This window comes from Teleopsis dalmanni, chromosome X (assembly GCF_002237135.1).
Source record: "Teleopsis dalmanni isolate 2A chromosome X, ASM223713v2, whole genome shotgun sequence".
Classification (NCBI taxonomy): Eukaryota; Metazoa; Arthropoda; class Insecta; order Diptera; family Diopsidae; genus Teleopsis; species Teleopsis dalmanni.
Genome location: NC_051848.1, coordinates 61,151,937 through 61,164,567, shown reverse-complemented (window position 1 = coordinate 61,164,567; position 12,631 = coordinate 61,151,937). Strand labels below are relative to the sequence as shown.

Genomic DNA, 12,631 nt, shown 5'->3' with positions numbered 1-12,631 from the left:
TTAAATGAACGGATCCGTGATACCGTGATCCGCGAAAGTACAAATCTCATGTACATATACTTACACATAACCAACTTGAGATTATGCAAATTAAATCACTCAACAGCGGTAGTATCTATGTCAACGACCGTGGATGAATGCTCTCAATAAAGCATTGAATCAAGAGATAAGAACATGCTTATTAATTAATGGTAAATGGGACGGTGAAGAACAACAGTTGTTCAAAACTCTGTTCAAGACATTCACTGGAATAATGATCAGGCAACAATTCATTCGTTTACAATATGTTACCGTGATGAAAATAAAATGAAACTTAAAATAAAAAAGTCAGTCTGCTTATCTGTTCTGACTGTTTACATCATAACACAATTGCCGTAAATTTGTTCCAAAAATACGCTATCAAGTTCATTAAAAGAATTAGTACGGATATTCTATACGAATACGGAATTAGATATTCAAGCTCTCCCCATACATTTGAAAAATTTTGTTCTTTAAATATTAACAATCTTTCCAGATAATGCTATTACATTGATCTTCATTTGAGATGTTGATATTCAGTAAATATTCATTTATAGTAAGTAGATCATATTTTATAATAGATCATATTTCATTATTTGATCTATTAACTTTATAGATTAAAAAATACATTCCAAAATATTGCAATTTTTAAATACAAAGAAAAGATTATCGTTTGAGATAGTTCACACAGTATTTAGGAAAAACGGTGTAGAAGCTATCAAAAATGTTTCGTGTTACACGGAAAACAATTTGTAATGTTTTTAAAGTTGAAATTAAAACGTACACTATCACACACTACATGTGTACGTTTCAATTTTTGATCGTAATGCGAAACGATTAGGTTTAACATTAGTAGGACAATGACCTTGAGGTATCTTTATCCATTCTGCAAGTTCATCTTTTGCGTGTTTCAATTTAACTTGTAGTGCGGCAGCCTCAGCTTTGCCTCCTTCTTCCTTCTCAAGTTGCGTTTTCAAATCATAGACTTATTCTTCCAGCAATAGTTTATTACCTATCAGTTCATGCAAACTTTTGTATTAGTCACGCAAAAACTCGTCTTCTTTTTCCATCTCAGAAAAGCTTAATAGACGCGCATGCTTTGTTGTCATTTCTTTCCAATTCCCATATAAAGCGATTTGACTTTCCAAATCTTTTATTTTTGAATTAGCAAAATCAAGTTCATTTAAATCTTTCTCATTTTGCAATTTTAAAGTATCATATAATTTCGATCTATTTACCCATAACAGACATTTTTTAGTGAGTAACTGTATTTCCCTTGACAGTTTATCTATGTAAAGTCGATTTTCTTCCAGTTTCTTTGTCATGCAATTTTACTTTTGACCTACTTCTATTGACCTTGATTCTAAACGATCGGCTCTAAGATATTCTTCTTAGATCTGCTTTCGAATTCTTGGCTGATTCTTTATCCATATTTCCGCTAATTTAATTGACTTCTTACCCTCAGTTAGCCCTTTTTACTTTTTTTAGTAATTCTACTTCAGTTTCACGATGCCGTTCTTTAATATTATTTCTCTCTTTAAATAGCTCATCAGAACTTAATTAGTGTTGAAACCGCAACATAAAATAATATTTGTCAATTCTGTTTATTTGTTTTTGCCAAGCTAATCTTTCTGTTACTAGCTCCTGTTCTTCTTCTTGCATCAGTCCATTTATAAACTCTGTTTTTAGATTATGAATTGTTGTTATAAATTCAAACATTATCTCGTCCTGGAACGTTTTATTTTCTTGCATCATCTTGCTGCTTAAGTTTTCTGCTCTAGATTGCTCTTATGTCAATGTTTAACCCTGATAACGCTTTTGATTTTTTATAGTCTCTTAACACTGGTGGGGGAAAACTACAGATTTATTTGTCGAATTTAGAGTTTGTAAGGCTCTAAAATTTGATTATTTCGTGTAGTGTCTTGCCACTGGTAGGAGATCACTTGAGAACTTATAATAAAAAACTACAATAATATGACGCAAGGCGTTAACATCGTGGAAAAATCGCAACATAATTCCCTACTGTTAAATTTGGAAAATTATGTATTATGGTTCGGAGGTGCATTTCAAACAAAGAAGTCGGGTATTGGGACAGAAGGGCAAGAGTGTGACACAAGGCGTTAACATCGTGGAAAAATCGCAACATAATTCCCTACTGTTAAATTTGGAAAATTATGTATTATGGTTCGAAAGTGCATTTCAAGCAGAGAAGTCGCCGATTTAGTTTTTATTAAAAACACCATGGATGCGAGAAATATTTAAATGTTTTAAAATTAAATTTGATAAACAGTGCAAATAAATTTGGATTTATTAAAGCCAATAAACCAAATTTTAAATATTACTAAGATATTGATCCGAAACATTAAGCAAATATTGTGTATATATGACTTCTTTACAATTGCAAAAAAGTTATTGATATAGCAGCTTAGAGTCGCAACTTAAATCCTATGGTAAAGCAACCAAAAAATCTGACTTCATTAAAAAATACAATTTTAGAGGAATGGCACAAAAAAATTAATTTATTCTATAAAAAAAATAGACTGCAAGAAGTAATTACTACAAAAGGGTGCCATACTAAATAAATTTTTTATGATTAAATTTTTATGTATTAAATTTTGTCTCTATCAGCTGTTTTAAATTATAAGAGAAATTTCAATAATTCAATTGGAGGTTACTTAAAAAATATAGTGTACAAGGAAACAATTTCAGTAACATTGGTATGCAAAATTTTTCGCTAGACGTTTAGCCTACAAGGACCTTTATAAATCGGAAAAAATATGTAAATTAAAAGTGGATCTAGACCAGAGAAGGTCGATAAATAATCCTGGTGGACGAGACCAGCAATCTATCCATCTGAAGTTAAATATATGCTCGAAGAACAACAATTGTCTTGAATAAAAATAACAACAACACTGATGACGGCCCGGCAATGAATAATGACAAACAATCCTGGAAACGACATATTAAAAAAACATATGTTACGCGTGGCCAGTTGGAAAGTAACTTCATTGTCAAACAAATATCAGGAACTTATCGAGATGGACAGGCATACAAAAAAAGAGAAAAGGCAACGATCAACGGTGCCATCCGTAAATGCGGTAAAGTTCAATGACCGTTAATCGAAGCTCATCACAGTATCATCATAGTAGAACATCACAAATTGAGTGTTCATTAAACGCTTTGAAAGTCAGCTAGCTGAAGCAGGATATACATGGAGCGACATCTACAGAGAAGCACCCAATAGAGTCAGATTTAAAAGAATAATTGAGGCCATCTGACTCACTAAGGAAAGTGAACAATAGTAGTAGTATTAGATGATTATCACGTCATCTGGTTATTGACATCAAGCTAAAGACGTTAACGAGGCGCTTTAAAAAATATAAATCTAAAATCCTATTGTGTGATGTAAATAATCGAAAATTGCATTATACATATTTATTTTTAATAAAGAACTTCTTTGTCACTTCTAAAAAAAAATATAAATTTTAGAAGTTATATCTTGATTGGTAAATCCAATCCAATACTTCAGAATCGAACTAACTTCAAAAGTTTTTAAGTTAGTTAGAACTAACTCAAATGGGAGAAAGTCATCTAACAGGATTAATAATTGCTAGAAAAAAATTTGAATAAAAAAATTCGAAAAATTGCAAATATCTTTTCCGAACTGTTAAAAAGTCCAAAAAAGAAGTACACAAATCTTAGAAGTGTAATTTGCTTGGTCAAACAGATTATAATTGCATTGTACGCTCCGTTTGACGATAGCATTTGGGCTGGCGTGTGAAGACGCCAATTCAGCAAATTCTCACGTTATGCTAATGCACGCTATTCCTTCACAAGTACCTATGCAAATATATTTTAATATAATAAAGAGTCTTAAAATATAATCCAAATACTGCAGTTGTTTTTCTTTACAGTACAGCCTTGATTTATCGACTGACTTTATATATGTCAAAATGCGATTATTTCCCTTTTGAGAAATACATTTTGCTTTTGATTTGATTATATAAGGAACCTAATAGTTCTCAAATTATGCAAATGATTGAAAACTTGACTATAAAAAGGATACAAAAGTTTTGCAAATTATTTAAATCTCTGATATGTGTTCTAGAATATTACTGTGGTAGCATGTAAAATTATACTGTTTTCAGTTTTTTTTTTACAAAATTAAAATATTTAGATCAAACAAACATATAAATTTAATTTTTAAAAGACATAAATCTACCTACTTATAGTAGGGCAATCTATTAAGCCTCATTAGATTAATTAATTTATTATATATATTACATACGTTCTAAGTTGACCGTAAATATCACATAAAAGTATGCAATAGCAATTGTATTAAATTGGTAACATTAGCAAGAACCAAAAGTTAGACAGTCAATTTGGCTATAAGGAATCTAAATTTAGATGTGTACAAGATGTATTAATTTGGCCAAAAATACAATGACTTTGAAATAATTATGTTACCTATTTTTGGACTTAACAAAATTCAATTTAAAAAAATGTTTGGAGATTTAATAGCGATTTGAAAAATTGTAAATTTATGGAATAAAGGAAAAAACCATTCTTATATTTTTCTTTTTAGTTATTGTCGTAAATATTGTTTATATCTAAATATTATTATATAGAAACAAAAATGAAATTTTTAAATTAAGTTAACTTTTCCAACTTATAATACATACTTATTGGTATTTCAAAGTGTAAGGCCATTCGAACTGCTTAAACGAATAATCTGCTATATCTCATTCTATTTTATACAAATTTATATAACAAACGTTCGAACACCATATGATGTTGAACTATTTTAAAACATCTTGCTGTACTCGATCACAAGTCGCAAATGCTCGAGCACAAGTCGCAAATGCTCGAGCACAAGTCGCAAATGCTCGAGCATAAGTCGCAAATGCTCGAGCATAAGTCGCAAATGCTCGAGCATAAGTCGCAAATGCTCGAGCATAAGTCGCAAATGCTCGAGCATAAGTCGCAAATGCTCGAGCACAAGTCGCAAATGCTCGAGCACAAGTCGCAAATGCTCGAGCACAAGTCGTAAATGCTCGAGCACAAGTCGCAAATGCTCGAGCACAAGTCGCAAATGCTCGAGCACAAGATACAAATGCTCGAGAACAAGTCGCAAATGCTCGAGCACAAGTCACAAATGGTCGAGTACATATGAAATGCTCGAGCGGAAGTTAAATGGAAGTATTCAATCATAAACGAACATCAAAATTCTTGAAGCTTTGAGCAGTTTAAATAATATTAATATATTAAATAATATAAGTAGAATCATATTATAACCATAAAACTATGAAAAGAGTGTAAAATTTATTTTCAACTCCATAACAAATATAGTTCGAATAGAACAGCTTTGAATTCTTTTAATTATGAAATGTTTTATAATCACTACACATCGTGGAATTATAAAAAATAGAACATTCTTATTAGAAAGTATTTAACAGAAAAAAAATTTAACGTATCACAAACAATGGTGCAAGTATACACCTAATATAAGGATAATAATTAAAATTTTCAAAAGCGAAAGGGTCTAAATTTTTCTAAAAAAGAAAGAGTCGTTGGAATTAAAAAGAAGAGAACACTTATTTTAAAAAGTGATAAGCACGGAAAAAATTATCGTTGTGTCACAACCAATGGCTAAGTATAAACGTTAATAAAACAATAACAACCGCATGTGCGTTGCTATTATATATATTTACAACAACTAGAAATTAGGGCTTCGAACCGGAATTGAACCGAAAGCCGAAAAAACACCGATATTTCTGTCGTAACGCTAAACGGAGCCGAGCTAAAAAAATATATATTAATTTGTTTCTGATTAAAATCGTACATTTCGGTACCTGTTAATCCACACACCATTCGTATTTAGTTAGTAGAACTTTTATGAATAAAACAATTTTCGTTTATAAAAAGCAATTTTTTTTTTATTATTATTAAATAAATTTGTTATCTATTTTAACAATATAGATAAATGAATAAAATGATTTGAATTATAACAAAAACAAAAAAAAAACTAGTTTTAAAAAAAATATATAAAAAATATTCACTCGAAACAAAACAGACAACCGAAAAATAAACCGTATTTTTTTTGTTGGAACTAAACCGATATATATATATAAATATATATATACATTTTTTTTTAATTGAGCCGAAACGAAAACATTTCCGATTCGAAGCCCTGCTACCAATGTAAGTTAACAACTATTTAACTACTAAGACCAGATATAATCGTATCTTATAAATGTGAAAAGGAAGCATAAAATTAATTTACAATTTGAAAAAAAAGCGTTTTCTTACATAAAATAACTTTCTCTCACATATGTCAACTGAGAGCATAATTAAGAATTTTTAAAAAAACTATCACTTCATATCCAACGCAAGATTAAGCAAGAAACTTTGACGCTGTCTCTCTCTTATTCTCTCATTCTCTTTTCCCAGTGGAGCATAGAGCCTCGACTGAAATTTTGGCTACTATATTTCATAGTCAAGGATTGTTGCTTAATCCTGCATTGAATATATTTTTGGGTTTTAAAAAAATTATATATATAAATTGCATAATTTCAAGCCTAAAAATCCGAATTAAAAATTTTGTACTGGTTTAGACATTTATATGTTAAATATGGCTGGTGATTCTATACATCTATTAGTATTAGATAATAACTCTTCATGACGTAACGATAATGTACTTAAGTGTTAATTATGTATATAAATTGGTTTATAGATATACAGTCAAACTTCCATAACTCGAATGTCTATTACTCGAATTTTCTATAACTACAACAAAGTTTAAAGCACAAATTACATAGAATTAGAAAAAAAAAATGATTTAGTTCGAAATCTTCATAAGTTGAACCTTTTGGTACTTCGAGTTATGGAAGTTTGATTGTATATATCAATTGTATAATACGAATTAGATCTTATTGTTAGAGTAGAATAAGATTAATGATTTTAGTTTTAATGATTAAGTACCTAATTATTTTAATATGTTATATTATTACTTTTAAAAAACTTATATATTCTGATCTGTTGTATTTCGAGAACATGTCAAGTGATTTAAAATGAAGTACTCAATTCGTTGTGATGTACTAATTAACCTTTTTGTTACGGTAATAAAATGTCTAAGTTAAAGCAGTAATAATGTATTTAATTTATAAAATATTTTATGTAGAATTTATGGAGATAACAAGTATCATTGTCTAAACCAATTGATATCTCTATTTTTATTCATATAGCACGTAAAACTATTAACCTAATTTTATATAATTAAAATTACGTATCAATTCCATGACTTATATATATACCATTTACTTTTATTTAGTATCGGTATATATATATATTATTAAAGTTAAAAAAACATTCTAAAAGCGTATAATACATACATTACATAATGTTTCGATGATTATTGCACATGAGTTTTTAATTCGTTAATTTAAGTATGATTTTTAATTTGTTTAATTTTTAAATACCTTTTATATGACAAAGATTATTATTAGTGATGAAATTTTAATAGTCAATTCCTTTTCTCGTTTATTTTATGTTAAAAGAGCGTAAGTACTCGTTGTGAAGTAATTTCCATTATTGTAATTAAATGCATTATTACTGTGTTTTTTTTTAATTGAATAATTCTTTATGTTAAAGGAGTTTCTTGGGAGCCTCTATTTTAATAATTGCATTCTTTATAAAATGTTATTTTTTAATTTTTAAATTAAGTACTTAATTTTCTTATGCATGTTTAATCAATTTAAAATATTCTTAAGAAATTTCGCGTGATCTATAACTATACAAAATGAATTAATCAATTCCATTATATATTGATTTTGATATTTAAATATATGTACACATATATATAATTTCTTATATGCACATTATTCATAACATTTTCCATATAAAATTAAATAACTTTTTATAATTTCATTATTAAAATTATAAATAATTATTTCAATTGTATTATCTAAATTAAAAAGTATATATGTAAAATATATTAAACTTTACATATAAAAGTATGCTAATAACACATACAATACAATAAAATTGTAAACATAACAAAAAAAAACCTAATTTTCAATACATTTAAAAATATTTGGTAAATATGGCAAGCAAATTATTGTAATATAATTAAATTAATTTTAAATTAATTCATTATAATATAAAAAGCAATTTTTCTTCTTGCTGAAGGTACAAAAGTACATTCTTAACAAATTCGTTGATAAAGCATTTTTTATGGACTTTGGAGGACTTTGATGGTGTACAAACCTGTCGTTGACTAGCATTCCTTGTTGATATACTTTTGTGTATAAGTACGTATATACATCACATTGTAAAAACGTCACTGCGGCGCACTGTTGGCAAAACCATTACTGTTGTTTAAGTTGCTCAGCAACATCTGAAATAGAGATATATACATTTAGAAAATATAAATAAAAGTACAATGTATTTGATTACTACTAAATAGAACTGTTAAATTTAACTGTGTTAAAATAAGAACCAGCATATTATCTGCTTATTATCTGTTTATTTCATTACCACGAAACAAATCCATTACTTTCATACTGATACTGTACCGAATCATATTTAAAATCTTGAGCCAACAGATATTAAGTTTTACAATCCACCTTAAACTGTACAGGTTAGCATAAAAGACTCTCTCCAATGATAAAACAATAGTATTTAAAGGCCGCAGCAGTGCAGAATTTATTTTTTTTAGTATACAAAAGTTAAAACTTCTTAACTTTTTCTATATAATTTCAGTATAAAAAATGAAGTTAACAATCTCAGGATTCCAATACAATAAAATAGTATGATTTCAATCCCTACTCCTTACAAATATAATAGTATTTTATGCTACCAAAATATCCTATTCAATTTAAACATTTGTTATTTGGTGTCCAAACCAACAGTCATCAAGCTGACTGAAGCTTTATAACCGTCATCGTTCCATAACCATTTTCAAGATAATAAACACCCATGCCCTCAGTATATTGCCAATTAACAATACTATAACATTGAAAATTTAATGCAACAAAATTTATACTTAATCCTACATATTAACTAAATGATGGCATAACCTATCCACATACAACAAAATTAATTGCGTTAATAAAACAAATTAATAAAATAATATAATAATAATAACATAATAATAATAATATGATAATAATAATAATATAATAATAATATAATAATAATAATATAATAATAATAATAATATAATCATAATAATATAATAATAATAATATAATAATAATAATATAATAATAATATAATAATAATATAATAATAATAATATAATAATAATATAATAATAATAATAATAAATAATAATAATAATTAATAATAATAATATAATAAATAATAATATATAATAATAATATAATAATAATAATAATAAATAATAATAAATAATAATAATATAATAATAATAATATAATAATAATAATATAATAATAATAATATAATAATAACAATGTAATAATAATATATATAACTTTATATATATCATTAAATAATATATAAATAATATAATAATGCTATAATATATATTAAAATATATAATAATAAAAAGTGTTGTTCATTATTTATAATAAAAGTGTTGCGTATTAATAATATAATAAAAATTATTAATTAATAAAAAAAAAAAAATTAATTAATACTATAATAAAAAATATTAATTAGTAACATAGTAAAAAGTATTAATTAATAATATAATAAAATAAAGAATATTAATTACTAAAAAATAATAAATATATAATCTTACCAATTTGCTTTACGTTCTCTTGTCGATTTATATAGACTACATAGACTATATATCATTTTTCTTTATAAATAGAAGTTGAACCATGATTTCGTTTCCATGGAATCTAAAATTTACAAGTTATAATTTAAAAAAAAAATCTATTTATTAACTTACCTTATTCACTAATTGAGTACGCTTTTCGTACACCTTTACTGTGTCGTGTTTTCCGTGATTCTTCCTGGTCGTGATCATGATCACCATCGAAATCAGCACCATGCGTAGATGATTTAATAAGTGCGCAAGTTTTAATAAAATCAATTGTAGAGTATCCGAGTGAAGATTCACTTTTGAGCTGTTGTTGTTGTGCATTGTGTTCCTCCTGTTTAGTTGACGTTTGCACGCAATTCGCTGCAACTGTTGTTGCGGTTAAAGCTGTTGTAGTTGTTACCGAATGCAGGGACTGAACGTCAGAATTACTAGCAGCAGCAATAGAGTCTCCGCCTAACGACAAACTACCGCTGCCAAAATATGTTTTTGGAGAACTTTGCGCCGGACTACGCGGTTGATCTAAATCTAAAACAATGTAGTTGACGGCACATGTTGGAGCTTGCTCCTGAGCCTTCTTGCCCCGTTGCAATGTTGATATAGCAGGTGGCGGTTGTAAAAGCAATGGTAAATCAAGCCGACTAAGATTTTCATAGCACCGTTCTGACGTATCAACCGCTTTTTCACGTTCGCGTGAACAACTTATGCCTAAGCCTTCCACATTTGCGTACATATGTAAACTGGTTGATGTGCCTGGTGTTAAGATGGGTGCACACTCTTCTGGTGGTATATCTAGCGATGAACGTTTAGCAATAGTTTTACGTGAAAGCGTACTAAACGCGCTGTTATTGCAATAGCCATTGCCTGTATTGTTGTTGTTTTCGGTATTTGCGCGTAAAGGTTGTTCCATATAAACATTTGTGTTAACATACGCTCCAGGCGTTGTTTGATGATGACTTTGAAAATGAACTACTTCATTAGTAAATGAAAAACTTGGAACTGAATCTGGTGAATCAAGTTCTAAACTAATTGGACTGCTACTAAACGATTCATGCATATTAGTGCGTACAGAATAGGCCACAGCGACTGGCTCTAAATAATTATTAACATTTGCAGAGTTATTTTCTGGACGACCGAGTGCATGCGAAGGATGCTCCCTATCACGATCATTTAATGCGGTAGCTTCATCAGCGATAAGTGTAACAGAAGCATTCACATACCGTTCAAACATTCCATAAAGCAGTTCTGCATTTTGACAACGAAAAGTATACACACCAGGGCCAGTCATACACCGGCGTCCTGCCTCAAAGCTGAAAATATCTCCGTTCAAGCCATAACGACGCAAATGTTGTAATGCCCAAACAATAGGTTCCCGCCCCTGCATGACATATATAAGTTCTCGCGGCGTCAACTCTAAAAAACCCGCACGTATGCTAGGCGATTCGGGATGCAATCTTACGACGCGCACTCGAAACACATTTTCATTCTTAGTTTCCGTTAACTTCTTTGTGCTATTGATGCATCCCATTTTATAAAAATTTAAAATGTCGGCCTTTTCGACATTCCCACGATTTTGGAAAAGTCCCGTTTTTTTTGACGTACATCTATCCACCAACAACAACGCTTATAACATACAAACAACGCTAAAGAAATATCAATTTCTTATACACATATTGGCATCGCTAAGTTCCGTTTTATTTCTTACTCACATGTATTAAATAAATTAAAACATTTTGCACACTTTTATCAAATTCGCAATTCCAACGACGCTTGCCAAAAAACAAAACCAACTCCATAAAAGTTCGCAGCACCAATGGTACATGACAACCGCTCAAAAAAAAATATCGATAACATATTGTAAAACGAACTATACACTTTTAATAGGCGCTGGTTCCCAGCGTGTTTGATGTTTGACGATATGTCACAATTAATAGTATGATATTATATTATTTTTAACATGTGTATTATTATATATATGTGCCCAGAAAAATATGAGTATTAAAATCCGAAATCATGCGTTGCTTAAACAGGCTATAAGTACAATTGTTACTATATCGAAATTAAATGATTTAGTAAATTTTTTTGTATAAAACTAATAGTTATTGAAACTCATTAGTATATTTTAAACTACATTCTGTTTGGATTTTTTTAAAAAAAAGGTAATTATTTCATTTTTGAGTTTATTGCGATTATGTAAAAGTTCTGCAAATAATATGTTAAAAAACTAATTCTAATTTAGGCCTTTTCTTTTGTAGGCATGTCGCAAAAAAACTGATAAAATAAACATTATATTCGATTGCAACTGTGAACACAATAGAGATTTTATTAGGTTTCTGTATGCAAAAGACGTAATAAAATTTAAAGTTAACATTTTTAAAATGCATATTAATTATTTGTAATTATTGATAAGAACATATTTTTTTACATAATTCTGAATAAATTTTCATGCATTTTAACAGTAAAATAATTAATAGAAAAAGTAAAATATTTGATACGAACAATGACGACACGAAATACAAATAATTAACGAAAGCGTTCGTTGACAGATAACTGGAAATTTCGTATGTACTTTCAAGAATTATTCACAATTGACGAATTTTTAGTGATGGCAACCATGTAATTTGAGCTGCTTATTAGTTAAGCAATTTTAAAAAGGTTGGACTAAATAAGCCAACAGTATTGTTGTTTCATATGTTATTTTTAAAATAAGCAGTTGTTCTCTTGTGATATGCTTACAAAAGAAAAGGTCTTTTATTATTTTTACAAATTTTAATCATATGTAATATTATAAAAACTCTTGCTTGTTTGAATATCAAACGTACA

General features: G+C 28.4%; 1 protein-coding gene across 2 annotated transcripts; it reads right to left on the bottom strand.

The window, feature by feature from the left end:
* Window positions 1-8,127: 8,127 nt before the first annotated feature.
* Window positions 8,128-11,635, bottom strand: LOC119690209. Of its 2 annotated transcripts, XM_038105222.1 has the most exons (4): window positions 11,518-11,627; window positions 9,938-11,451; window positions 9,785-9,887; window positions 8,128-8,413 (listed from the first exon to the last, which is right to left on the bottom strand). In XM_038105222.1, exon 2 carries the CDS (start codon window positions 11,334-11,336, stop codon window positions 9,939-9,941), a length of 1,398 nt encoding a protein of 465 aa, XP_037961150.1. In that variant the 5' UTR covers window positions 11,337-11,451; window positions 11,518-11,627; the 3' UTR covers window positions 8,128-8,413; window positions 9,785-9,887; window position 9,938. The 2 variants fall into 2 exon arrangements, with proteins under 2 accessions (XP_037961150.1, XP_037961149.1); XM_038105221.1 differs by having other exon boundaries at window positions 9,938-11,635.
* Between the last annotated feature and the right edge of the window lie 996 nt (window positions 11,636-12,631).